The 25,162-nt window shown below is 40.1% G+C and overlaps 1 protein-coding gene across 12 annotated transcripts in view; it reads left to right on the top strand.

The window, feature by feature from the left end:
- The window catches only part of LOC114160803 (ELKS/Rab6-interacting/CAST family member 1-like), a 127,762-nt gene that overhangs the window by 20,957 nt on the left and 81,643 nt on the right, over positions 1-25,162 (top strand). For 4 of the 12 annotated variants that reach the window (XR_003598857.1, XR_003598858.1, XM_028043618.1 and 1 more), the window contains exons 5-14: positions 6,504-6,760; positions 6,856-7,027; positions 10,043-10,117; positions 11,055-11,210; positions 13,737-13,904; positions 13,985-14,152; positions 17,483-17,620; positions 18,695-18,835; positions 21,313-21,453; positions 22,850-23,043. Coding sequence is in view for 9 of the 12 variants with exons in the window: in XM_028043618.1 (XP_027899419.1) it covers positions 6,504-6,760; positions 6,856-7,027; positions 10,043-10,117; positions 11,055-11,210; positions 13,737-13,904; positions 13,985-14,152; positions 17,483-17,620; positions 18,695-18,835; positions 21,313-21,453; positions 22,850-23,043 (1,610 nt within the window). In the remaining 3 variants the exon portion in view is untranslated. Of the gene's footprint in view, positions 1-6,503; positions 6,761-6,855; positions 7,028-10,042; positions 10,118-11,054; positions 11,211-12,494; positions 12,588-13,736; positions 13,905-13,984; positions 14,153-17,482; positions 17,621-18,694; positions 18,836-21,312; positions 21,454-22,849; positions 23,044-23,445; positions 23,557-25,162 lie in introns of all 12 variants that reach the window. The other 8 variants (XR_003598856.1, XM_028043609.1, XM_028043613.1 and 5 more) reach the window with 5 other exon arrangements.

The following is a 25,162-nucleotide window of genomic DNA, read 5'->3' as shown; positions in this document are numbered from 1 at the left end:
CCTTTGGTTTCACCCAACCGTTGCATGTTTTCCCACAATGTTCAGACGTGTTTCTTGCACACATCTGCAGCTTTAGGTCCAAACTAGGGAGTTATTCTGAACTGATCATAAGTCCATCCATCTAAGTGTAAACCCAGATCCACGTCAAGAACAGTAACCCCACAGCATGATGCTGCCACCACCACCTTTTCACAAGTTTCATCAGAATATAACTTGTTCTCCCTCAAAGTTAAGGGAGATTATAGCTAAGCCTAGGTGTTTTCTTTAGCAGAGCAGGACGAACATTTGAAATGATGGTTACAATTAGAACATTTTTTGTATTTTTATTTTCCATTCTCCTTCATACTTGTGTATGCATTCTGTCTTTAACTTTCTCTTGTTCCTCTAGAAATAGGCACTCATCTGTTTCAAAATCTATTTCCTCCTCCTCATTATGCTCTTCATCCTCCACCTTTATCCTCAGAGAAAGAGAAAAGTGTGTTAATCTTCCTCTTGTCTAATGCCTGAGTGGGCGATGCTTTCAAACTCCTCACGGTCATTACTTTCTCACACACACACACACGCACGCCCGCACGCACGCACACAAAAACACAGACAGACAGCATGACCACTGCTTCCAACATCACATGCGTGTCTCCGTGTGTGGGCTTCAGCGTGTGCTTGGCGTGTGTGTTTGTGTCTGTCTAAATGTGTGTACATGTGTTTTCCTGTCACAGCGTGTCTTGTTTGCGAAAACGGGGGGGAAGCATGACTCACCCTGCGAGAGCGGAATAAGCGAGGGATCAGATGGAGGAGTAATAAAGCAGGGATGCTTAATTTTGGATGACAGATGAGCAGTGGCCAGAGGGAAGGATGGAAAAATTGTCACTATATTCACAAGCTGATTTTCTCTTGTCCTGTCCTCTCTCATCTCCTTCTAATTCTAAATCAAGTTCTAGTGATTGTGCATTTTGATTTGCAAATTTTCTATTACATATAATGATTGCATGAAAGGACATATTACTCCTGATTTGCTGAATGTATAGAGGTAAAACATAGCATTGCTTAAACTGGATTATTTTGTGTGCATCATATTTTTCTTATAATTTACAAAATAAAAAAGATGCTTTTTTTTGTGCAGATGATGCATTTGTCTTTTTATAGTTGCATAAGTTGACTTTTTGTCTTCAGGAGTAAAATCTTTTGTGCCAGTAGCTCTAACTTGAAATTGTCCACCACTTTACCCTGAAAGAGTAGTTTGAATTTTGTCAAAACGGGGTATGTGGAGCTCTCATGAGCTGTCATTAGCTTACCTGTAGTAGGTATATAGCAGGTCATACCGGGCTCTTCCCCGCTGGGTCGATGATTGTAAATGTTTATTACTTTACTGCTGTTTCTAATGTAAGTTGCCCTATTATATTGCTGAAAGTAATATTTTTCTTACTGACAGTAAGATGTCTGTTAATGACTTTTTAAGAGGTCATTCACAAGATTTTTTTCAGCTTCTTCCATACAGTAAAAGGTTTTCTTCAAAGATGGAAACAAAATCATCTTTCTTGTTTGCTTCTCACTTCTGTAAATGTGAATCTTGTGTTGGAGATGTTTTTCTCTGTTACACTCATATTTGTGTAGGTGTTGTTTAACAATAGTGCAGTTCACCACCTCTCCACTCCTTAGTCTTTCTGCCTCATGGAGGAGTTCAATCCTGTCGGGGAAAAAGGAAAAGAAGGTTTTCTTATATAGTTTCCTTTCTCCTAAAAACTTCTCTTTAAAGCTGTAGCATGGGTTAAAGATAATAAAAGCCCAACATTTTGTTTGTCAAAAACTTAGAACATTAAAATATATCAAATTGAGAAGTAGGCCTACTGAAAGTACTGTATTTGTATAGTACAGTTACAGTACATGCACGCCTTCATTGGTCCGGCCACCTTTTCGCATGAATTACTGTGTTGATGCGGTGTGGCACGGAGGCTGTCAGCCTTTGGTTCTGCTGAGGTGTCATGGATGGCAGTGGCCATCGGTTCGTCGACATTGATGGCGCCGCAGTCCACGCCTTGTGAATATCCCCTGAACATTTGGACAGGCTGTTTTTATGATACTGCCAAGATTGCAGTTATCCCTTAACCACATTTTTTCCTTCAACTCGATTTTATAATGAAATGTGTGAATGTAACACTCTGAACGGCCGGCTTCCTGAATAATGTAGTTTGTTGTATTCTAGGTTTTTTTTTTTTAGAAACTCAGTTTGGGATTTCCATTTGCTGCAAGCCATCATTATTAACACTAGTTAAGTAAAGCCTAGAAACATATCACTCAATTTACTTTGTTGATTTATATATCTCACTTTTTAAAATTAAATTACTGAAATAAATTAATTTTTTGGATTATATTCTAGTTTACGCTCCTACGGTGTAGTCCTTCCAGAGGTTGCTGGATCTACTATGCAATCTGCTCTTACTGGGACACTCTGGGAAACAATCTCCACCATAATGTCTCTCGCTGGCGAGCGCCTGGTGGTCGACCCGGCTCCCCCTGAGAAAGCAGCAGGAAGCCCCCTCCATGTGGGCACAACACCTGTGAGGAGGAGTCTTGAAGTGGGGGCTGAGGGCGGGTCATGCCGGGTCATGCTGATTCCTAACATCAGATTCTTCCAATTACACATTTAGTGACTTATAACAACTTTCGAAACCTTCTGGAAAAAGCGACTAGAGGTTCACAGAAAATCTATTCTAAGCTGATTTCAAGGGGTGAATTTCAATCATGAGGGTAGTTGGACCCGTCTGGATGTTGCTATTTTTTTTCTTTATACACATACAAGTGAAAGCAAGAGTTGATGGGAGCTACCAGAGGTTTGCCGTCTCTCTTTACTGCAGTCTGTACAGATTGTTTATAGGAATGTAGAGAGCTTGAAGCTTTTTGCCTGTTTGGATGTTGATGCCAAGGGTGGGGGGGTAAGGTCACCGATGAATTCATGTCCAAAATGCATGTTAAAGAGTCATTATAGCTTCTGCTGACAGTGTTTTACATCATTAAAATATGAAGAGCCTACTGCTCAGGCAATTCACAATCGTTTCAGTCTGCTGTACTCGTCTGTTTACAGAAATGCATCGTCTCTCGTCTCTGAATTAGCATCACGGCAGCATGCATCGCGTTTGCGGCCGACGTCCTGCAGGATGTTTCTAATGTACACATATGTTGGACTGTTGGAGAAGATTTAATCGGCATCAATGTTTAATTGGATTGATTGTTATCTTGTCTCATCTGATCAAGTCAAAGCCTTACACAGAATCTAACAGCGGATGAAACGGCAATGAAGCAGTTAAAGCGGAAATGGCGTGCAGGTTTTCTCATAAATGTGGGTGTCAGATCACCTGTATTGGTTTATTTGAGAGAAAGTGACTCGTTTGTGTTTTTAATAAGTCTTTCCAGCTCATATGTGTGTGATTATGTTTGCATATCAGTGTTGGGCGAACTCTGCCAGGGTCAAAGTTGACGACTCAGTGGAAACTGAGAAGACCTTCGTCCTATCACCTTCTCCCTTCCTTCTGTTTTTGGTAAACACAGCTAAACAGTTTTCTCTCTTTTTTCTCTCACTTTGTTCTTTCCTCCGACTGGTTGGGATATTTTCTTTTCCTCCTTACAATATTTTTTTCCTTCTCTCTCTCTCTCTCTGCATCTTTCTCTCTTTCTTGTGGTCTGGCCTTTTTTCAGCTTTGCATTCCAGCTGCATGGATATGTTCGCTCGCTCTCGCTTTCTTTCTGAATTCTTCCCATGTTGCCTTTTGAAGTTGTGTGCCAGTCATCATACTGCATCTGCTGGATTTCTTGCTGAAGTCCACTTGATTTACATGTTCTTTTTTTTGTGTGGCTTTTTTCTCCATGTTTGTGTTTAAATGTGTTTCTGAAACAAACACATTTAGATGCTTGGTGTGAACATAAGTGGTGGTGACCACTGGGGTTTACTCCACTTGAGTTGATTGGTAGAAGATTCAGGTTATCACAAACCTTTTTATGTTGGCAAATAATGCCAACCACAGTGCTTTTAAGATGCACTGGCTAATTTTTTTTTTTATGTGAAAAAGTCTAACTTTGCCTCATTTGACCTGATCATCCACATGTTTGTTGCGGAGCTTGGCAAATTTTCGCTTGCCGGTGCAGATGACGCGTCACATGGCGTCTTGTGAACAATCAAACACTCATGATCGTGAACTATAGGTGCACGTTTTTAAATTTTTGTTAATTAAAAAATAATCAATGATCATTATTTGTTTAAATTGCTCATCAGTCGTCATGTTTTAATGTCACCCACCTGTGTTATTTGAGCTCAATTTCAATATGTTGAGGGATATTTGACAGGTGAATTGGACCAACGTTATGATACGCCATGCAGGATGTGTTGCTGCCGGGAAGACAGTGGGATTAGATCAGAAACAAAAGCGAAGAGAAAAGGAGGCTTTTTATTCTCTCCCCTGCCTCTCGGTCTTCAGGGAAGTCCCAGAAATGTCAGCCATCAACCGATTAGAGTTTGCTCTACTGTATGAGTCAGCAACCTAACCCACATTCACACGGAGGGATACAACAGCCAGGAAATTGCCTTTTATTTGGTGTCAGTAGGAATGTGGAAATAAAGCAACTGGGTGGGGAGAGATCAGGGATGATTCTGTCCTGGCTGTCAGGGAACATAAACTGGAGAAATTTGGAGCAATAAAGACCTTGAAATGATTCTGTTTATTCAAGCTTTTGGTGTTTGTGTGATCCCTATCTGGTCCTTTGACTTTACCTTTTCTTTCTCTTCATATCTAGAGGTTGTTTTGCATTTTTATCTTCACACACCATTTTCTTCCTTTCATCTCTTTCTTCTCTTCGATGCAGATCAGCCGTTACTGCAGAAACGTGATGCCATCTTTACCCTCGTGGTTTTCCCAGCTTCTTGTTTTATTAGTGTTGGTTTTCACCATGGCTCCTAAGGTGATGACCTGGCTGCTGTTCAGGTCACATGTGGCACATTTAAGTAGACATTACCATGACATCACTTCCAGCTTTAACTGACACTGACTCAGCCCCGGTTGTGTCAAATCTTCTTTAGCCGTTCTAACTGTGAATATCCACATGTCAGCGCGCTTTAGTAACACATCTGCAAAGACGACAGACATATGCTGTCTCTGTCGGTATCTGAGATGTTGCTTAAGATTCGTTTTGATCCAAGATTGTAAGAGGGTTTAAAGCACAAATCAGTCAGCCTGCAGCTTGTTGTTGTTCCACACCTCTAAATGTGAGGCTTTGTGGTTTCCAGGTTCATCCTGCAGTGATTCATGCTGATAAGGATTGGGGATAGTTTTCTTTTTAATATATACGACTTCCAAATCAATAAACATCCCCGCACATATTGGAGTAAGATAATTAAAGCTATAAATATATAAAATAGTGACATCTGGCTTTGATATTGCAAATTGCAACCAAATAAATGTCCGTGCTTCTTCGTCTCATTCCAGTAGTTCTGAAGGGATCACGCTGTCAAATAAGAAGTATAATGTTAATTTAATAAAGCTGGAGTTGTTGTAGATACTTTTCATTATTGTCTCTGGAATGTTCTTGTTATAGCAGCTTGTAGCAGTACTACTGCTCCGCTGTGCTGAAAACAACAGCTCCAGTGTGTTTTGGGCATAATTAAATGTAGGAAGATCATTTAGATGTGAAGTTGAAGTGAAGCAGTGTACTCTATCTACACTGTAAAATTAACAGCAAAGGCTGCATAGTATATTGCAAATGTACCATTATTGAAATGTGTATATTGTGAAGAACTTAACTTTTTATTTATGCATAATGATTTTAGCCAAAAATGCACAACCACCGGATTTAAACTAATTGTATTTGATCTTTTAAATTAAGGCTGAAGTACCAAAAAATTGTTTTTTTTAGACTGCATCACGGGTAGTGTGCAAATAAAACTCTGCATACCCAGTGCAATAGAGGCTGTGAAGAATATTTAAATAACAGAATTTTCCATGTCTATCAAAATAGCATTTTATTGGATTTTTTTGCATATTTCCCCCTGAATATTTCCCAATGGATCTGTAGTGTGTGTGCCTGTCCACAGAGACATCAACAAACAAAACAAGATGAAACGTAACTCCGGCGGCCGTCGTTTCAGCTCCGGTGGCTCCTATTTATCCTCAGCAGAGTAGACAATAGCCGGGCAAATGTTCTTTTGCTCTGCAGCTTACCTCGGCTCAACCTTGTGATCCCCAGGAGCTCGCAGGTCACCAGGGAAATATAATCCCCACAGCGTGTTCTGGGATGCGGCCAGAACACCTCAGAGAAAGCAGTGCCAACAGAACATGCTTTGTGTCGAGATGAAGGATTCATTATTACGGCAGATGCCACACAGCGTCTGTCGGTTTTAACTGTAGTGAGCTTGAACCTGCTTTATTCTGCGAAGGTTTCTTACTGCACTCTAATAATCATCCCATTTAGCCTCCCTGCATGCTCCCGGTTATTAACTGATTATGTCTCTGTCCTGCCAGCATCTTCAATGCACCATCCAGGCCTTACAAGATGAGCTCAGGATCCAGCGCGATCTCAATCACCTCTTCCAATCCGATTACTCGGAGTCCGGGCGACTTGGCGCCCAGTCCATTCCCCCTCAGGAGATGACCGAGGAGAACTTCCTTCATCTCCACAGCGAGTTTGAGCGGCAGGCCAAGGAGCTCTTCCTCCTGAGGAAGACTGTGGAGGAGATGGAGCTGAGGATAGACACGCAGAAACACACTTTGACCGCCAGGTAGAGGCGGAGGGACTCGCAACTGTTGCGTAACGTCTTCCGGCTGAAAATGCTTCGGCTTCTGCATGACTTATGTGCCCTTCTTTGTCTGATAGGGATGAGTCTATAAAGAAGTTGCTGGAGATGTTGCAGAGTAAAGGTCTGTCGTCGCGGGCGACAGAGGAGGACCACGAGCGAACGAGGCGACTCGCTGACGCAGAGATGACCATCCACCAGCTGGAGGGGCTGCTGGAGCAAAAAGACAAGGAGATGCTTCAGCTCAGAGAGGTGTGTGTGATCTCCATGGTGTGTGTGATCTCCATGGTGTGTGTGATCTCCATGGTGTGTGAGATCTCCATGGTGTGTGTGATCTCCATTGCATGGACCTTTGGTAACAATGTGCAATATTTAAGCAACATTACAATCATGGAGACACATCTTATCCTGAAAGATTATTTCAGTCTTTTTCCAGCCTTTTCTTATTCACTCTTTCTTAAATTCTCTCCCAATTTATTTTATCCGGTACATTTAGGATTTGCCATACAACAGCTCCCCCTAGTGTTCACAAATGTGAAATGAACAACAGAGAATACCAGTGATGCGTCATGAAATATTTCAGCTATGTTAAGCACTTATATAGATATAAAATATTTTTAATGTAATGTTTTTATTTGCTGCTTTGTGCTTTAAAACCAGTTAAATGTACGTATAGGGCTTTGGAAAACCGTTTAAACAACTTTAACTTTTTCACATGTGGGCACGACACAAAGTATAGTGAATATTTGTGAAATGGAAAAAGCTTTTAACTTTCCAGACTTGACACAGAATGATTCTGCTGCCACCACAGTAAATAAACTCTTATGTTAAAGTTGGTGTTTTCAACAGGTCATGATGTGAAAACATTTCAGAATATGAAATGAAATAAAATAATATTAGACTTACATTATTAGGATACTCAAAGACACTTTACAATAAAATCAGTCATTCCCACTCAATCACACATTCACACATTGATAATTACAATACGGTCAAAGTTAAACACATTAATTAGGAGTTTGTATCAACAAAAGATAAATATGTCAACCTGCTCTAACTGTTGTTTCTTCGTGTTTGAGCATTCTTCAAATATTTCCTGTTTCTTCATCTGCATTTCTCCTGGTGTTTAGAGAACTACAGGGAACAATCTCATGAGGAACTGCAATGGCATTATGCAATCTTTCAAAGATACTTCCTGTTGAGAATTTGTCTTGCTAATTTCCTGATGTACTGCTGGCGCTCCCTCCCTACGGAACTCTTTTCACTTGACTAATTAATAAAGCAGTCCCTGCAGCATTCTGCTGCCACATCTCCTGCTCTTAAGCACAGTGCCTCCTGGGACTGGAGCTGCCGTTCACTTAATTAAAGATCTGTTGTATAGAAGTCTTGCAAGAGTAAAATGTTAAAGATTTAAAATCAAGCTGTATTTTGGAAATTGGTTTAGCCAAAGCATTGATTACTATGAGTCATTTGTGGCTTATGTGAAATTAATCAGAGGTTTTTATTAGAGATGCTGATTGGAGTTTTATGCTGGCTTCTGATCTCAAGGTTTTGTATAGTTTTGAGTCGGCAATTTTAATTTTGATTTATCTTTATGAGCTATTATTAAAAAACAATCAAAATGTGTAGTTTTTTCTGTCCTTGATGCTAACGTATAAGCAAGTTATGATGTCCAAATAATTCAGATTTACACTCATCTGCACATGTAATCTTAATCCAGAAGTCCTGCTCTCTTTTCCAACATTCATTCTTGCAAGTGTTAGTGTCCTTCATTGTTTTCTTCGAAAGCTAAGGTTTCCTCCACACATCCAGTGAGTGAAAGTTATACTTGTGCATTTCTGATTCTGCAGTCTTAAATTAACAATAACCAGGGAGGTTTAAGAGATTTGTTTTCAAGTCCTGCACTCTGCTTTCAGGAAAAAGCTCCTGGAACGGTGAGATCTTGGCATGTTTGCAATTATTTCAAACGTTACCTTCTGTCAAGTGGGAATACCAGATTTAATGTTCTTTTGTCTTATTAGACTCATAAGCTGCTACAATCTTCTTTCTATGGTCTCAGACAGCTACCTCAGTTTTATTACCATATTCACTCTGACTTCAGCAGACAGGAGCTTATCAAAGTATATAATTTATCACAAACAATAATAGCAATGGACTCTTTTGAAAGAAACATCTGACTTGGTGTGCATGTTCGCCAGCCCCTCTGGCGATGTCACCCAACTGTCTGCTTCACATGTCCAGGTTTTTGTACTTCCTGGCTTTGTGCGCTTGCTGCTTTTGTCAAAGCGTAAGAGGCCAAAGAAAAGCAGTGACGCATACTGTGTCATCTCCTCCTTCCTGCTTTATTCTGGCCCTGCTTGGCACTTCTCTCTGTCCTTTCCTTTTCTCCTTGTGCCTTCACATCAACCGTTGCCCTCCCCCATGTACCTCTCATCCTTACTTCTGTTTCATTTGATGAGGTAGCTGTGATGGAGGAGGATCTACCAGAGGGCAGCTACGTGTTTAGAAATGTCTTGAGTTTAGTAGATTTAAGAGCATAAATCTAGCGTGGATGATGTGACTTTGTTTCAGGTTTTTACTTGGGTCTGTCAAGGATCGTTATTTTATTTTATTTTTTAGATTAATTTAGGTTCAGGTTAAGTTTGTGAGTGAACTGATCGAATTAGCATCACCTCAGGCTGTCAGATCGGATCATTCTGTAAAACTGTGTCAGTGTTATCAGCCTCCTTTCTTTCTGTTTGAGCTATGTGGGACGCCCGGATCAAACCAAGGAAGATAAAATCCAGCTCTTCTGCTCGGAGGAAACCTCTCCTCTCTGCCTCCTCATCCTCTCCGGCTTCTCCCTCCGTCCCTGTCCCACCTCCTTTCCATGTGTCCCCCCCGTTTCTGCCTTCTCCTGTTTGTCCATCACGCCATCCCTCACTCCCTCCTTCTCCGTCCGTCCCTGTCCCTTCACCTCCTCCCAGACGCCCCTCCGTCAATCCTGTCCCCACATCCTCATCCTGTCCTCCACACTCTCCTTCTTTTGTCATTATTTCTTCAGCCCATCCTTCCCACCGATCCACCATCCACCACTCCCCATCTTTCCCGCTTCCCGCTCAACGGCCTACACCAGCCATCCAGCCCTCCCGTCATCCCGTTCCATCAGCCGCTCTCGCCTCCTCTCCCTCCCCACGACCGTCTGCTTCCTCTGTCTTTCCTTCCTTTCATCCCACCGTGTCTTCCTGTTTGTCCTCTGCTGACCGTCATGGCGTTTGTGTCTCTCAGGAGCTTCACAGGAGATATGAAGCAGCGCCAGAATCAACGAAGACCAAGGCCCTGCAGACTGTTATTGAAATGAAGGTAAACATCTTGATGTCATTTTACTTTCTGATTTTGCTAACACTTATTAATAGAACCTTATTAGAAAATCTTTATTGTGTAGCTTCAAATCAAAGCTTGCTCTGCTCTGATATTAGTCTGGTGGCTCTTGAATGATCAGAACCCAATAAAACAGCAGGTTTTGTGATATAAGTCGATTATTTGATTAATCCTTACAAATATTTTAACTCCTCTAATTTAACATTTATTCTAACTATTTATAACAACTAAATTTGTTCAGAAGGAAGAAGAGCAGCAGTAACATGGTTGCATTGCACGCGATGAAACTTTCCTGGAGCATGTTTTGATTCAGTTCTAGTTTTCTTCAGTTCACATCTGTCATCAGTTATATTTAATCTCTTTAGCCTGAAAGAAATGATGGTATTGGCAGAGATTCCTGACATTTTCTTATTTGCATCCTCTGGCTTCAGTCACAGTTGGCAGAGTGGTAACAAAGGATCAGGAAGATCTCATTGTTGGAGAAGGGCACCAAAAAAATTACGCTTGAAATCAGAAGACAATTTGAACAATAGATTTGTATCCAAAATATTTTAAATACACAATAAAAACTAGTCAGAGAAGCTGCATGAGGTCGACTGCATCATTGAAGAAGCTGCAGGAATTTCTGCAGAGTTGAAGAGAGAGTGACTTTTATAGAGGTGGATGAAATTATGAGCAGTCAGTTTGACCCAAACAGCTAAAAAGCGAAAGATGAAGATGGATTGTATGTTTCAGCAAGACAGGGAGTCCAAACTTACATCCAAGAAAGAAATGAACGTTTTTCAAAAGGCCTAGTCAAAACCACACCTGAGAGAAAATCTCTGGTGGTATAGGTAAAACGAAAGGAACTAACAACAACAATAGACATAATCATGTTTGATCAAACTTTAAGAAACTTGTTTATGAATGAATTTGTCAGGATGCAAAGATCAGCTCCATGGAGCGCGGCATGAGGGAGCTGGAGGAGGAGGTGATGATGCTGAAGTCCAACGGCGCTCTGAGCAGCGAGGAGAGAGAGGAGGAGATCAAACAGATGGAGGTCTACAGATCCCACTCCAAGTTTATGAAGAACAAGGTGATTGTTACGGTCCGACCAGTAAGGCACAAGAACAAAGGCATATATAAAAAATATTTTCTATTTATTTTTCCAAAAATTTTTCACAAAAAGACTTCCAACATCAAATCTCAAAAATATAACAAAATGGGCCCAAAAGAAATCAACTAAGGCATTCCTAACTCAGGATAACAAACCAAAAACTGACCTCACTCAATGAACGCAGGAGAATTTATACACAAAGGTTAGCCTACACAAACAAGGAGGGGTGGGAGATGAGACAAAGACAAACAGTGCATAAACATAAATAACTAATTCAAACCAACACATTTTGACTACAACACAACTGTAAAAACAAAACAACCTAACCAAAATATTTTAGCGGTTATGTTATTAGTAGAGAGAGAGGCAGGTTCTTTAACATCGAGTCCCCTGCATCCAGCAGCCTGATGGTTTGTTCCACTTCCTGGTTTGCTTTTAAACCAGTCCTCCCCCTCAGCCAGCCCTTCAAACTCAGCAAAACAAAGTAGTTAATAATTCAAATAAACATACGGTGTTTACTAAATGTGTGCACCCATAATAGTAAACAACCTAATGCAATAAACAGCACAAAAAGAGTGAAATTATAAACATGTTGTGTGAAATTATTTAAATAAATACTAACACTGGGAAAAAGATGGAGGAACCTCCACAGTGATCAATGCACTGAGCAACACACACATTACCCACAACACTTAAGCTTCACCTGGTATGAATCTTCTGGATCTTTACCTCTTCCCTTCCCTCCCTTAAGGCAAAAAAAATATATATATACATATATATATATATATATATATATATAAAAATGAGCATTTTCTCAACAGAATCACAATTACAGTTTTTATTATATCTGTTACATCCATGAGGGGATACAAGTTTGCTTTAACTTAACATAATGCATAAAATGTTATTGGTGAATTCTGATTATATTTAATAAAACAATGGTTTTTAATAAAGTGTTATTTGATTTACTGTGTTTTATACATTCAGACTGCATATTTCAGTTTCTCCAGTAGTCTCCCTTTACTAAAAAATGTGTTTAATTTCCACTGCGACGTGTTTTTTCCGCTGCTGCTTATGACATTTACGCACTCACCAGCGGACATGCTGGGCATCACGATCAGGTCACCCGTCTCTTCCTCACATCTCCGTCTCCCTCTGCTGAGATGTCAGGAAGGAGAACAGGTTTAAGGAAAACTGGAGGCCATGATGCAGGCCACATAATGAGAAGCCTCCCCACATGTTGACCCCTTCCTCTCCTGTCAGGTTGAACAGCTAAAGGAAGAGCTAACTCAGAGCCAATCAGAGAAGGAGGAGCTAAGGCAACGAGCCAATGAGCTTCAGCAGGAGGTGACTGCAGTAAGAGAAGCACCTCTGTGTCTGCTTTCCTTTTTTCCTTCCTTTCTTCCTCTTTTATAGGCTGAAGCTTAAGTAGCGTCTATCAGTAGAATCCCAGCCTACTGGGCTTGTAGCGTTTCAGTTCTGTTTCTGCACGGTAAATAGGCTGCTAAATGCAAACTCCTGCAGGTCGCTGCCTCTAACCTGCGCCTCTTTCTTCTTGCATGATCTAGTGGATCGGTTTGCCGATGAATTGATTAGGTTTTCTAGAACGAAAAGCTTCATGCTTAAAGGTCTGGATCAATTCTCCTCAGATGCCTTATGTGTGAATTGGCATGTCGGGTGAACTGCTGAAAGAAATGGAAATTATATTTTTTATTTTAAAATAGCTTCAAATATGAGGAATTATTATTAGATTACCTTAAAATGAATTATTGATCAGTTGCTTTGAAAGTAGAACTGTGAAACCAGATTGGGCAACAGAATCGAACCAGACCTTTTTGCATAAACTAACATTTTTAGTCTGACTTGTGTTTCTAATTTTTGTTTGCTTTTCAGCAGAGAACTTGGAAAACAAGGACAATAAATGCAAATTTTTTTGTACCAGTTATATATCATCGCACTAAATAGATCTTATTTCTTCCAGTAAGATTGTTACACTAGTTTTTAATAAAGCGAGTGTAAAATAATTCAAGTTATTACACATCTTCCATTGAAAGAACTCTCTACTCTACTGGTTTACTTGCACTTATCATCAGTTTTAATGCCGGCTTGATTTTGGTCTTCTAATAATTCAGTGAAGTTGTGTTTTTCCCTTGGTTGGCTGATAAAATAATAGAAAAAACTTTAATTATTGTGGATTTTCTATAATCAGCACAGGATCAAAATTAGATTATACATTCAGACAAGTTTAATATCATCTATAAATTCTTTGTTTCTAGGTGTAGATATAAAAGAAAACCAACAATACTCAGAAAGGCTCCACCTAATTTTCAAAAATTCATTGAAGTTGGTTGTTGCATAACAAGCGCATTCAAATAACGAATGGTACAAATGCATCATTAAAAAGCTGAGTCTGTCTAAAATGCTTGCAGTGAGTTTTAACGAGGAAGGCAGGCTTTCTTCTACAGCACACATTTAGATATTTTGTTCTTCCTGCACGTTTCTCAGATGGAGCAGGCAAAACAGGAGCTGAGTCGCAAAGACAGCGAGCTGCTGGCTCTTAGGACCAAACTGGAGACTCTGAACAATCAGTTTTCTGACAGCAAACAACACGTGGACGTACTCAAGGAGTCACTCACTGCCAAGGAACAGAGAGCCGCCATACTGCAGACTGAGGTAAACCTGCTTTTCCCACTTATCGCCACTATTTGCTCCGAGAGTTTAGTTCCACTCACTTGTTCTGCTTTTGCACTCAGGTGGACGCCTTGCGTCTTCGCCTGGAAGAGAAGGAGTCTCTGCTCTCGAAAAAGAGCCAGCAGATGTCGGAGCTGACGGAGGAGAAAAGCACTCAGCAGGGAGAGATCACTGACCTCAAAGACATGCTGGATGTCAAGGAGCGCAAAGTGAACGTGTTGCAGAAAAAGGTGGGAAGCTTCAGCTTATGCATCCCACTAATATTTAAACTCTGACGTTTTAAAGTACAGTTTCAGTCAGAAGTTTACAGAATTTGTTTTAACTGTTCTTTTTCCATGGTGAAATGATAACACAAAATACATCTTTCTTGCATTTTAAAGACTAGGCTTGAAATTACTATTGATTTTCTCAGAATTATGCATTTCAACTAGTACTACTTAGAAGTCCCTCAGCAATTTGCAGCGAAATGACTCAATCTTTGCAGCGAGCCTTTTCCATAATTCTTGCTGGACATTTGACCACTTTTCTTCTCAGAATCGAAAGATGTAATTTAAATTCCTTGGTTTCCTTTCTCATTGTTGACTTTGAAACATAACCCATACATGAGGTCATTTCAGAAGCTTAATGTTAGGCTGCTTTCTACAACTGTATAAATGTGTTTTAATGTTTTCTTGGGATTAGACATCTAAACAGTGGAGGAGATGGAGCAACTTTAATGCTGTTTTTCAAAGCAAAGAACTTGTGGGTTGCTGTTTATTCACTAAATTTAAACAATTTTACTCACTGCGTGAGACAGTCTCAGAAAGCCAGCCTTTGTGGACAACTTATAGGTTTTTTTCTAAATTAAAAAATGCTTGAAAGCTTTTATTTGTAAGGTTTTTTTCATTCTATTAGAAACCTTGTTTCTGAAAATAAGTTACAGTGCATGATGTTGGCCACTAGATGGAGGTGTAGGACAGAACACAGTTTGGGAGTTCAGCCCGTTCAGAAAGGAGTCGTGTGAGAGGATCTCTGTGGGAATCTTGATAGCCATTCACAATGATATAAACAAATATATAAAATATAAAAACATATATTATTTAGGACAGTGGGTGAGACAAGTTTCGGACAACAAGATCCTGTTCACATTTTTGTGTTTCCTTTATAAGCTTCACCATTTTCCACCAATTCTCCATTTTTTTTTCCATCTATCCCGCCCGCTGTCCCTTGCAGAAGAATATGTCGAAAAGTAGAAATTGTGTGCAGCTAATCAATAGGGAAAACCAAGCAGGCAGACATAAAGCAGGGACAGGGAGGGGGAGGAGAGAGACATGGTGTGTTTAAAATCCGATGCATACTAATGACTTCCTCTTGTTTAATAAATGATGACCTCTGCTGTCTTCAAATAGAATACAGTTTGGAGCCGGAGAAAGAGAGAGAAACGCTGCTGTTTTCTGCTCCTTGATTTCCACATTTCCTCCCTCTATTCAGTTTTCATATCTCCCACCCATTTCTATGTTTTAACTTGCCGTTCTCGTGAGTACATTACCACGAACCTGCAGCTGATTAGCAGTGAAGATATCCCTGTGATCTCCCATCTCCTCAGGACTGAAATAGAACGAGCAGAAAGCGCAGACGGCGTTTCTATATGTATATAAGTGCGGCGCTCATGTGCTGTCGAGATCAAAGAGTCACATGGCCTCTCACTGTCAACAGCGAGGCCTCCTCTGTGTGTGAGGAGGAGGAGGAAGATGTGTCAGTCAAGCTGTCAGTTTAACTGTTGATTAATGAGATGCTGGAAATATTTTATTGTATGAACACACACACACACACACACACACACACACACATGCTTGCTCTGTTCTCTGGTACTGGAAATGTGCATCTCTCACCTGCAGAGAAGTCCAAGGTTGCGCAATAGGCCGACTATTTTCTGCTCCTTTTTTGAGTCAGTTGTTTATGATTGTGGAGATGACAATTAGAAATGAAAACGGCCTTTTTGCTCATCTGCCATCTAGATTTAGATGTAATATAACATCACATAAACTAATTAATAATGTTTTTTTCCCCTTAATGCTGCACCTTTTGCTCATTATCAGTGTTTGTTGGTCCCAATAAAATACATTGAAGTTTTTGCTTCCAACAGGACAAAATATTGACATTTAAAAGGATATGAATCTTTTGGCCATATATTTAATTTTTCAGCTAGACTGTGTCTGGTAGTTTGGTGTTTTAGGGCAAAATCAATCTTCCACCAAATCAAAATTACAATATACAGGAAAATTGGATGAGAAGGGAGGGAGTGAAGGGGAAGAGAGTGTATTTGGATTGAGGGTTAAAAGAAGTGAAGCTGAGAAATGTTGTATGAAACACTAGCTCTCTGCCTTTTTTGTTCTGATTCTGAAGACTGATTCTTGTCTTCTTTCGACAAGAATCAGTTCTGTTTCATGTCAGATAGTTCTTACAGATTTTTGGGTTGGTCGAGAAAATGAATTGCTTTTACGATGAATTTGAGAGGATAAGAGAAAAGAAACAAAAAGAAGTGAAAGTTGCAATAAGAATAAGCTTTAAGGTAATATTACTTTTTTTTTGGAGCCTACGGTTCAGTGCATTGCTTTATCATCTCTTTAGGTAGAAACAGAAATCAGTTGTAGTCACAGCCTCTTTTTTGTGGATGGGGATGGTTGTGGGCAGCAAGGCTCTCCTGTAGCAGCCTGTGTTGCAGCGAATTTGAATCGAAAGAGAATTTGATTGACTTTATATCAAAAGTCTGACTGGTAGCTTTAAATATATATTCAAATCTGTTGTTTTTTTCATTCAATTTAAATTCAGAAAGCATTCAAGTTAGATATTTAGTACATTCCTAATTGATAGTATACAAATTAGCAATAAGATAGGACAATATGGCAATTTTTCCATAACTAGAACAGACAATGACTCGTAGTCGAGGTTGTAAAATACACCTAAAGTGAGCAGAGCAAATATTACAGTCTGGTGTAATAAGTAAACTTGGCATAAGGTTTAGTTAGTTGTTCAATTCAGTTCAAATGTTAAAACTATGCGAATTACCTTATTAGCATATTCCTAGTAGCTAGTGTACAAGTTCCCTAAAATAAGATATGCTAGCTTGGCTAATTTCTTTTTTGTGTTACAGAAAAATAACCAGATCTCATAAATAAAAACACAAACCACTGTTAGTTATAGCACAGCTTAATTAGTTTGTGAAACTTAGCCACATTAGCTGATGATGTCTTTCTTGTTAATGCAACTTTAGCTCCTGTTATTTATTTTGGAAACTCTCTGAGCTTTAACACAGGCCATCGGAATATCAAATTTGTTCTGTTTTGAAGTAATTTACGTAAATGAACAAAAAAATAACATGTTGCTTGTCTGATGAATGCAGGCATAAAACTTCATTTTTCTATTAGACATGTCAGCTTGTGTAATTTGCTGGTAACATCCTTCACCTTAGAAACCCTTGGAGCCCATACACCTGCCAGAAAATATAATTTTCAGCATTCAGTAATGAAATATGCATCAAAACTAGAGCAGCTGATGATTTATTTCCCTCCCCTCTACAGATAGAGAACCTCCAGGATCAGCTGCGGGATAAGGAGAAGCAGCTGAGCGGTCTGAAAGACAGAGTCAAGTCTTTGCAGACAGACACGTCAAACACAGACACCGCACTGGGAACGCTGGAGGAAGCTCTGGCTGAGAAGGTACACACACACACACACGCGCGCGCGCCCACCCCCACTCACACAGATGCACGTACATGAACACCCACCGCTGGTCAGCCTCGGGTCAGCGCCCGAGCAAGGTTACATTAATAAAAGCTTTATGAGCAAAACCACCGACCACCAACATGTTGACCCGGTGACTCGGAAGAAATGGAAATAAACCAATAATTACACTAGCTGTCATTTTATTAAATTATTCACAGGCTATTTTTGTAAAACACAAGGAGCCGACAGGCATCGAGCCACATGGCTCAGATTTACTCATTGATCACTGTTTATGTGTGAACATTCAGGTTCAAAACGATACCGAAGCACTGGATTTATGACTCTGCAGGCAGTTTTTTCAGGGGATTTGACTTCAGCTCTCAGAGACCAAAATCTGTTATGTTTTAGCTTTCATTTTTATGCTCTTACAGATTATTATGTTATAAACTCAATCTTTTTGAGGCCTTCACACACAGGAAGCAGGTTTTGAATTGACCAGTGACTAATACTCACGGTGTCGGCGAGGTGTGTGATTGTTGGCAGGATGAAGGAGCTTACACACTCCCACTTCTTCCCTTTTCTTTTCATTCCTTCCCTGCTTTCTGAAATGTGGTGTTTTTCAGTTCAAGCCTTTCAACATTTCTTCCTTTACCTTCGTTTATGTGCTCACTCTGGGTTCTTGCACCTTTTCTTTCTTTTTTTCTTTTTTTAGGTGTGTGAACTTTTGTGCTTTTCTTTAAACTGGCCACTGTGTTGTTCTGCAGCTATAGAGGTCAGCTTTTCTGTTTTAGTGCTTGTGAATTTTACATCTTGCGCCAAAGCACATTACGTGTGTAAAATCACCATTGGCTGTTAGATCCTGTCAAAACTGCCATGTACATAAAGTTTAATGTGACACTTATTAGTACAGAAACTTGATATTGAGTGACTGTGAATGCGTCTTGGACAGTATGAGGTGTTTTATTCTCTTTTTCTCGTTTTTCATGGCTCCTTCACATTGTCTACTTTCCTCCTCCTGTATTTTGTAACTTAGCTCTGTTTCTGCTTTCCTTCCTTTTCTTCATTCAGGAGCGGATTATCGAGCGGCTGAAGGAGCAACGAGAAAAGGAGGAGAGAGAAAAGGGAGACGAGATGGAGACCAGTAAGAAGGAGCTGAAAGAGTTGAGAGAAAAAGTCTCTCAGCTCCAAGCTGAGCTGGCTGATCGTGAGGTACAGTCACCACAAACATGTTGATTATGGTCAGAAAACATCTGAAAATATGCTATTAGTTTTCCCGTGAACCTATTTGATATGCCACAGGACAAAGAAGTAAAATCCCATTTAAATGTAGGTAATTCACAGGCCACAGCTACTGGAAACAATAATCTGAGCTGATTTTTTTCCAATAGTGACTTTGTGAACTGTTCTGCAGTCTACAGGACTGCAGAACAGAGCCGGAGGAATACAAGAAGAGCGACAAAGCATTTCCTGGCTCCTTTTTCTTTGCTTTCGCCCTACAGCTGCTGGGCAGCAGCACAGCAGGAAAGTTATGGCTAGCTGAAACCACAATTAATTAGAATGATTAGATTTCCCGGAGTCTTAGTTTTATAAGTGAATAATAAGGCTCAACATACCAGAAGTAAGAAGTTAATATGGAAATGCATGAGGGAATTTATGGATGAGATGGACATTAATGCACTCCAAAGACAGATGTGTAGATTTGAAACCATATAAAAAAATATACCTTCCAGTTGTAGGTTGTGAGGAAATAACAGAAAATTTGCAAGTCTTTACCATTTTCTGAAATTATTTGAATGTAACCTGTGCAAACGCTGATAAAAGATTCCACCTGAAAATCAAACACAGGTTAGAAAACTGCTAATTGTGGCATCAGGGGAGGACAAAGGAAAGCCATGTAAAGCTTGGGGCAGAATTAATGGCAATAATTAATTTTTTTTCACCTTTCTTACATTTTAGAGATGTGTTAAATGCACTCATTTTCTCTTGTTGGCTGAAAATTAAAATGAGTCGACAAAATCACAGCTGTCAGATTTTTCCTTTGAAGACTCACTGAGAGAGAGCCGCTGCTGTGGAAAGTCCTTTCTAAGCTAATTTTAGTGATCGCGGGGATCATAAAACCTGTCGGTTTGTGTCGTAAAGTACACAGAAAATCTCCCAAGAGAACAAGCATTCCTTTCTTCGCTGCCAAACGCCGATGTGAGGTTTGTCCTACAACACCAGTGTATACACAGACCTAAATATACTCTGAGTAAGCAGGAAGGTTTCTCTGACCAAAGCCCAGTCAAACATGATGATCTGAAGTCTGAAGTTGGTAAGGTCAGTCATGGGTGAAATTACACGTCTGAGCATCTCTCCTTCTGGTCCTGCTGGTTTCTGTTTCACTGCCTCCACCAAAAGAGGGGAGAAAAAAAAGGAACAGGAGAGGGAGATTTTTACAGATGGAGGGATTGAGCCTAAAAGTGAGAAAAGAGACAGGTCATGGGAAATATTACAACCAGCAGGGGACAGAGTCAATCATACAACTGTGGAAAAAGGATAAATCCACTTTGAACCACTTGACTTCAGGCTAAAGGGGCAAGACAGACCATGGCCATAACACAGAAACAGACAACTATTGCACGGTCACACGATTTCGAAAAACTAATCAGCCTTGCATGCATAACTGAGGACCGTGAGAGGAAACTGGAGCACCTGGAGAAAATCCATCCAGCAGCAAACAAAGCATGCAAATTTCACACAGAAAGACCTCAGTTAATGTTCCACAGAGGAACCTGCTTGTTGAGAGACACTGCCAGGAAATATGCAGGTTGTGATATTTTTATAAGCTGAAATACTTCTGGGCTTAAATCATTTTTATCAGTTTCACTACTGGCTCTTAAATGTGAATGCATATACACAATAGATGAGGTGGTAAAAGAAGACGATGTCATTCCCCTTGAACTTTTTTCACTTTTTGCTGTGTTGCAAACACCCGTGTTTGTTTAATCGAGACTTTTAGTGACGCAGCCGCATCATAAATATCTAGGAACACATTTGATAGAGCACTGGTAAAGATGTAGAGAAGTTTAAAGCAGAGTTTCAGTCTAAAATAATGTCCCAAGCTTTATTCATGTGAATAATCGATGTTTAGTTTGTCATCTGAAGAGTGGAAGGAGTTTGTCAGCGTCATGCTGGAGGCATCCTTTACTTCTGCAGAGACAAGGAAACAGGACAAGCTAAGCTCAAACTAAACTCAGGAAACCATTTTGATTCCTTAAAAGACTGAAACTGTGGACTTTTGTAAATTACTTCTGTAATTTACCAAATGTTGACTCTGCCTGGGTGATACTAATGTGCACCAGTTTCATTAAATACTTGAGAAAACCATATATTTTCTCCCTCACTGCCCAATTATGAACTTTTTTGAACTTATGTGCTTCTACTGACACAAATAAAATACATTAAAGCTTGAAGTCTTAACACAACAAAATGTGGAAATGTTCAAGGGGAGTCGATTCTTGATCAGCAAGCTTAAGATGACTTACTTTGATGTTGAGAATAGAAATGTTCTTGCTATTGGAAAAATTTCAAGGATATGTTTAATGTGTAAAAACAGTTTCATCCTAATAAATGCAAAAGTAGAAGAAATTTTCTTTAGGATTTCAAATTTCCTGTTGATAAAGTGTTCGTCCTGGTTACTATTGCAGACGTCGGTGTTGGATCTGAAGGAGAAAGCCTCCTCGCTTGCATCCTCGACTCTAAAGAAGGAAAACAGGCTGAAAAGTCTAGAAATCAACCTGGAGCAGAAAAAGGAAGAGTGCATCAAACTAGAGAACCAGCTCAAAAAGGTTCGTGGATGCTGTCCTAATAATGAAAGAGGATAAAGTTGCAGTTTTCTTTCCTAACTTATTTTCCCTTATTTCAGAGAAAGAGATGAAAACTTGTTTGTAGGCGTGTGTTTGTGTGTGTGTGTGTGTGCGCGCGCGCCTGCATATCAAATATCTTTTCCCTCACAGCAGTCTGTAAAATGTGTGTGTGTGACAGCCTGCTGACAGGCTTACAGTCATTTTCACAGACTCTAGAAGACAGCACCACCATCACACCCTGAATGTGTGGGTGTGTGTGTGTGTGTGTGAACATGTGAAAAATGTGAGAAACAGAGAAAAGAGGAATATGTATGAACGTGTCAGTGCATATGTGGTGTTTCCCCTCATCAGCCTTTATTTCTTAGTCTCTTTCTTTTCCACACAATGGTCGGAGAAAAGATGCGTGACTTTCCACCATATTTCTTTCTGCCAACAAGATCTTCGTATATCGTCAGCCACCCAAACATTTCCTCTCCACGTAAGGAGCTGTTAAAATTGCCATCCACTTCCAAAACTAATAGGGGTTTATGTATTGTGGGACCAAGGCGTGCACACACACATAACGTCAATCTGTCCCAAGAGCAACATTTACTTCTGGGAAAACACACAGCTGTTCTAACCTCTAAGCTGGTTATAACCTGTTTTATTTTTCTTTGTTTTATCTTTTTTTTTTTCCCCTGCAACCAATTTTCTGTTCCATCAGCTCGGCCGAGCCAAAAGAAAGACAAAAACCACTTCAACTGGCTATAATTTGCCCGTTGAATTGGGCAACATTACCATGTCCATGACAATTAAAATAAAAAACACATACCGGGTTTCAGCTTGAACTTAGCCCAGCTAAAAGACATAAATACAGCACCCTCCAAAGTCGTTGGCTGTCAATCATTGCCCCTCAAACAATTCAAAAATAATTAATGGAAGCTTAAAACTGCAGCTGTAACTTTTATAAAAAAAGAAGAGCAGACTTGTTCAGTTCAAAACTCGTTTTGTACATTTGTAGATTATGCTTAAAAGCCAGAAAACGGTTTATGGGGGATAAAAGGTCCTTATTTGCTGTATTATCTTTCCACTGTTAAAAAAGAGCAGTCCAAATGTATCCTTAAACAGCCAAAAAATATAATATAAAATAGGACATTCATGGTGAGTGTTTCTAAACTTCACCACCTCCCTCTGTACTCTGATGAGAACATAGGAGTAGCAAGGCCGCTCATTTGTTATGATTATTTTTTTATTTGTGGCTCCATTAGCCCCCTGAGAATGTATATATTTCACCTCCCGGCACATTGGGCCAAGCACATTCATTCTGCTCCGAATGTTTTGATCCGCTCATTTCGAAAGCCAATCCTCGGTTTATTTTTGATAGCAATTTCTGTTCCAGGCTCAAAGCGCAGCAGCGGAGTCGCAGGCCAACGCTGAACTCACTGAACGCATCTCGTCCCTGGAGCAGGAAGTGACCCGGTGTAGAGAGGAGGCCGGGAAGGCCCAGTCTGAGGTGGAGCGACTTCTGGAGATCCTCAGGGAGATGGAGAATGAAAAGTACGACAAGGAGAAAAAAATCCATGAACTGGAGAGGTAAGAGAGAGGAATTAGATTAGCTACAAAAACAAAATAATCTATAAGTGGAATCTATTTTACACTTCCAAAATAGAAGTGTAAAGAAAAAAACTTAATTTTAAGAAAAACCGTCTTAGTTTTCCATTCACTCCTCATCTGCTCAGTTTCAGCCAACATAATGCTAGAGTTCAGGTAAAACATCCCAGTATGAATAACTCATTATTTATCACTCGCCACCTTCTTTTTCCCTTTTCCCTTTTCTCCTTTCCTTTTCATGCCATCTTTCAACTCTTCCCATGTGTGTGTTTGCACTTGTTAACAATTGTGCGACTTTGAATGTGTGCGAGTGCAATTACATTTGCTTGTGTGCGTGGGGGTGGGCGTGTGTGTGTGTGTGTGTGTGCGCTCATCTCACCTCAGAAATCCATCAACCTCTCATCTGTGGCGTCCGCAGCAGTCGCAAAAGCAGGCCCCTCCCCCCGCTGCCTCTCAGCAGCCAGTGGGGGGCCTGATGTGGGACTACCTGGGCACGTGAGTGGCTGGTGGCCCGTGTCAGTTAGCTCGAGACCACTGCACGCTAAGACTCACTTTGCCTGTCAAGGAATCGGATATAAAGGCACGAAAATATCAACCCCCCATGTGGAAAAGTGACATAAGTAACGCAAGTTATGATCTTGCAAAACGCCCCATGTTTATCTTTAGAGCATTTTATCGCTTTACAGCCACACTCGTCAATGTATTTTACTGGGATTTTGTGTGACTGACCCAAACGAATATCTCAAAAGTTGTTTTTTGTGTGTCTGTGTGTGTGGGGGGGGGGGTCTCTACCAGCTTTGCAAGTCTAGTGATGGATACATTTTCACCCATTCTTCTTTGGATGGTGGATTTTATATATAGTCACATAATATCCCGATAAAGTGTGTTAGAGTTTGTGGTTTAATGCTACAAAATGTGAAAAAGTTCAGGCCTGTGAATATTTTTGCAGCCAATTGTGGATGATTTATCTGCAAAATCATTGTGTGGCTTCATCTCAAACTTTTATCGTTGAAATCAACTAAAGTTAAACTGGCTGTAATTTATTATAAGGTGCATACATTTTCAAAAGCACAGTTTAAGGGGATATATACATCTTTTCCACATGGGCAGGGCTCAGTACGCTCACTAATAACCAACAAAGAGTTGTAGCATTGGCTCGCTGCTAAGAAATCATTATTTTATTGCATATTTGGACAGTTATGTCTCTCAAATCCAGAAATTGGACTCACTTGTACACTGACACACACCACACATTAGCAGAGGTTTGGGTCGTATGTTACTGCGGCATGACAAGCCAAGCAGCTCCTAGGAGTTTGTAAAATGAGGCGCAGCCTGGCACCGCTGCTGCTGCACGGCCTGACACCCTTTGAGCCTTTGTTCCTGTCAGTGATGCAACTCTTTTTATTTCGTTTTCCGTTCCGCTTCACTTTCGCTTACTTTCAGCTGAGGATGCTTGACTTGCAGAGTTTTAACACATCGTTTTTCTCGTAGGAATCTAGATTGCTCACTAATATTATGTTGTTTTTTTTGTTTGTTTGTTTGTATGTAGCAGCAAACTGCTGTTTCTAACCACTTACCTATGTAATTTTAGATCAGCCACACCTGTAATTTCTTCCAGAGCACATAATCTCTGTCTTGTCTGCTTGTTTTGTCTGTGCATGCCATCCTAAACCTGTTTTACTTGTGTCCCTGAATGTTTCATGGACTATCTGATTTGAGGGTTTCTGATAAGTGGAAAAAGTTGTTTATGGACCTGTTTTGGTTCCCTTTTCATCATGGAAAAAGGAGCAAAATCATCATGGAAAACGAAAACAAAACAAACAGGATTACTGCGTGTCACGAAGAGTTTGAAAAAATCGTCCTTCCATTAAAGAATCACCAGAATCTCTGACAATATAGTGCTGGCAAACATACATAAGAAATGTGTTTGGACTCTAATTTTATTGGTCTGCTCCTTTTGATATTTAATCTAAGAAATTATCGCTTTTCCCATCTGTATCTGTGTCTTTTAATGTGCTTACCATCCTTATGATTGTAGGAATGTTATAGGTTATGTTGGCGGGACTCCTTGCCATATCTCTTTGATCATCTTTTTGATGTG

This window comes from Xiphophorus couchianus, chromosome 17 (genome assembly GCF_001444195.1).
Source record: "Xiphophorus couchianus chromosome 17, X_couchianus-1.0, whole genome shotgun sequence".
Taxonomy (NCBI): Eukaryota; Metazoa; Chordata; class Actinopteri; order Cyprinodontiformes; family Poeciliidae; genus Xiphophorus; species Xiphophorus couchianus.
Note: the sequence above shows the minus strand (reverse complement) of the source record. Positions and strands in the feature narration are given on the sequence as shown.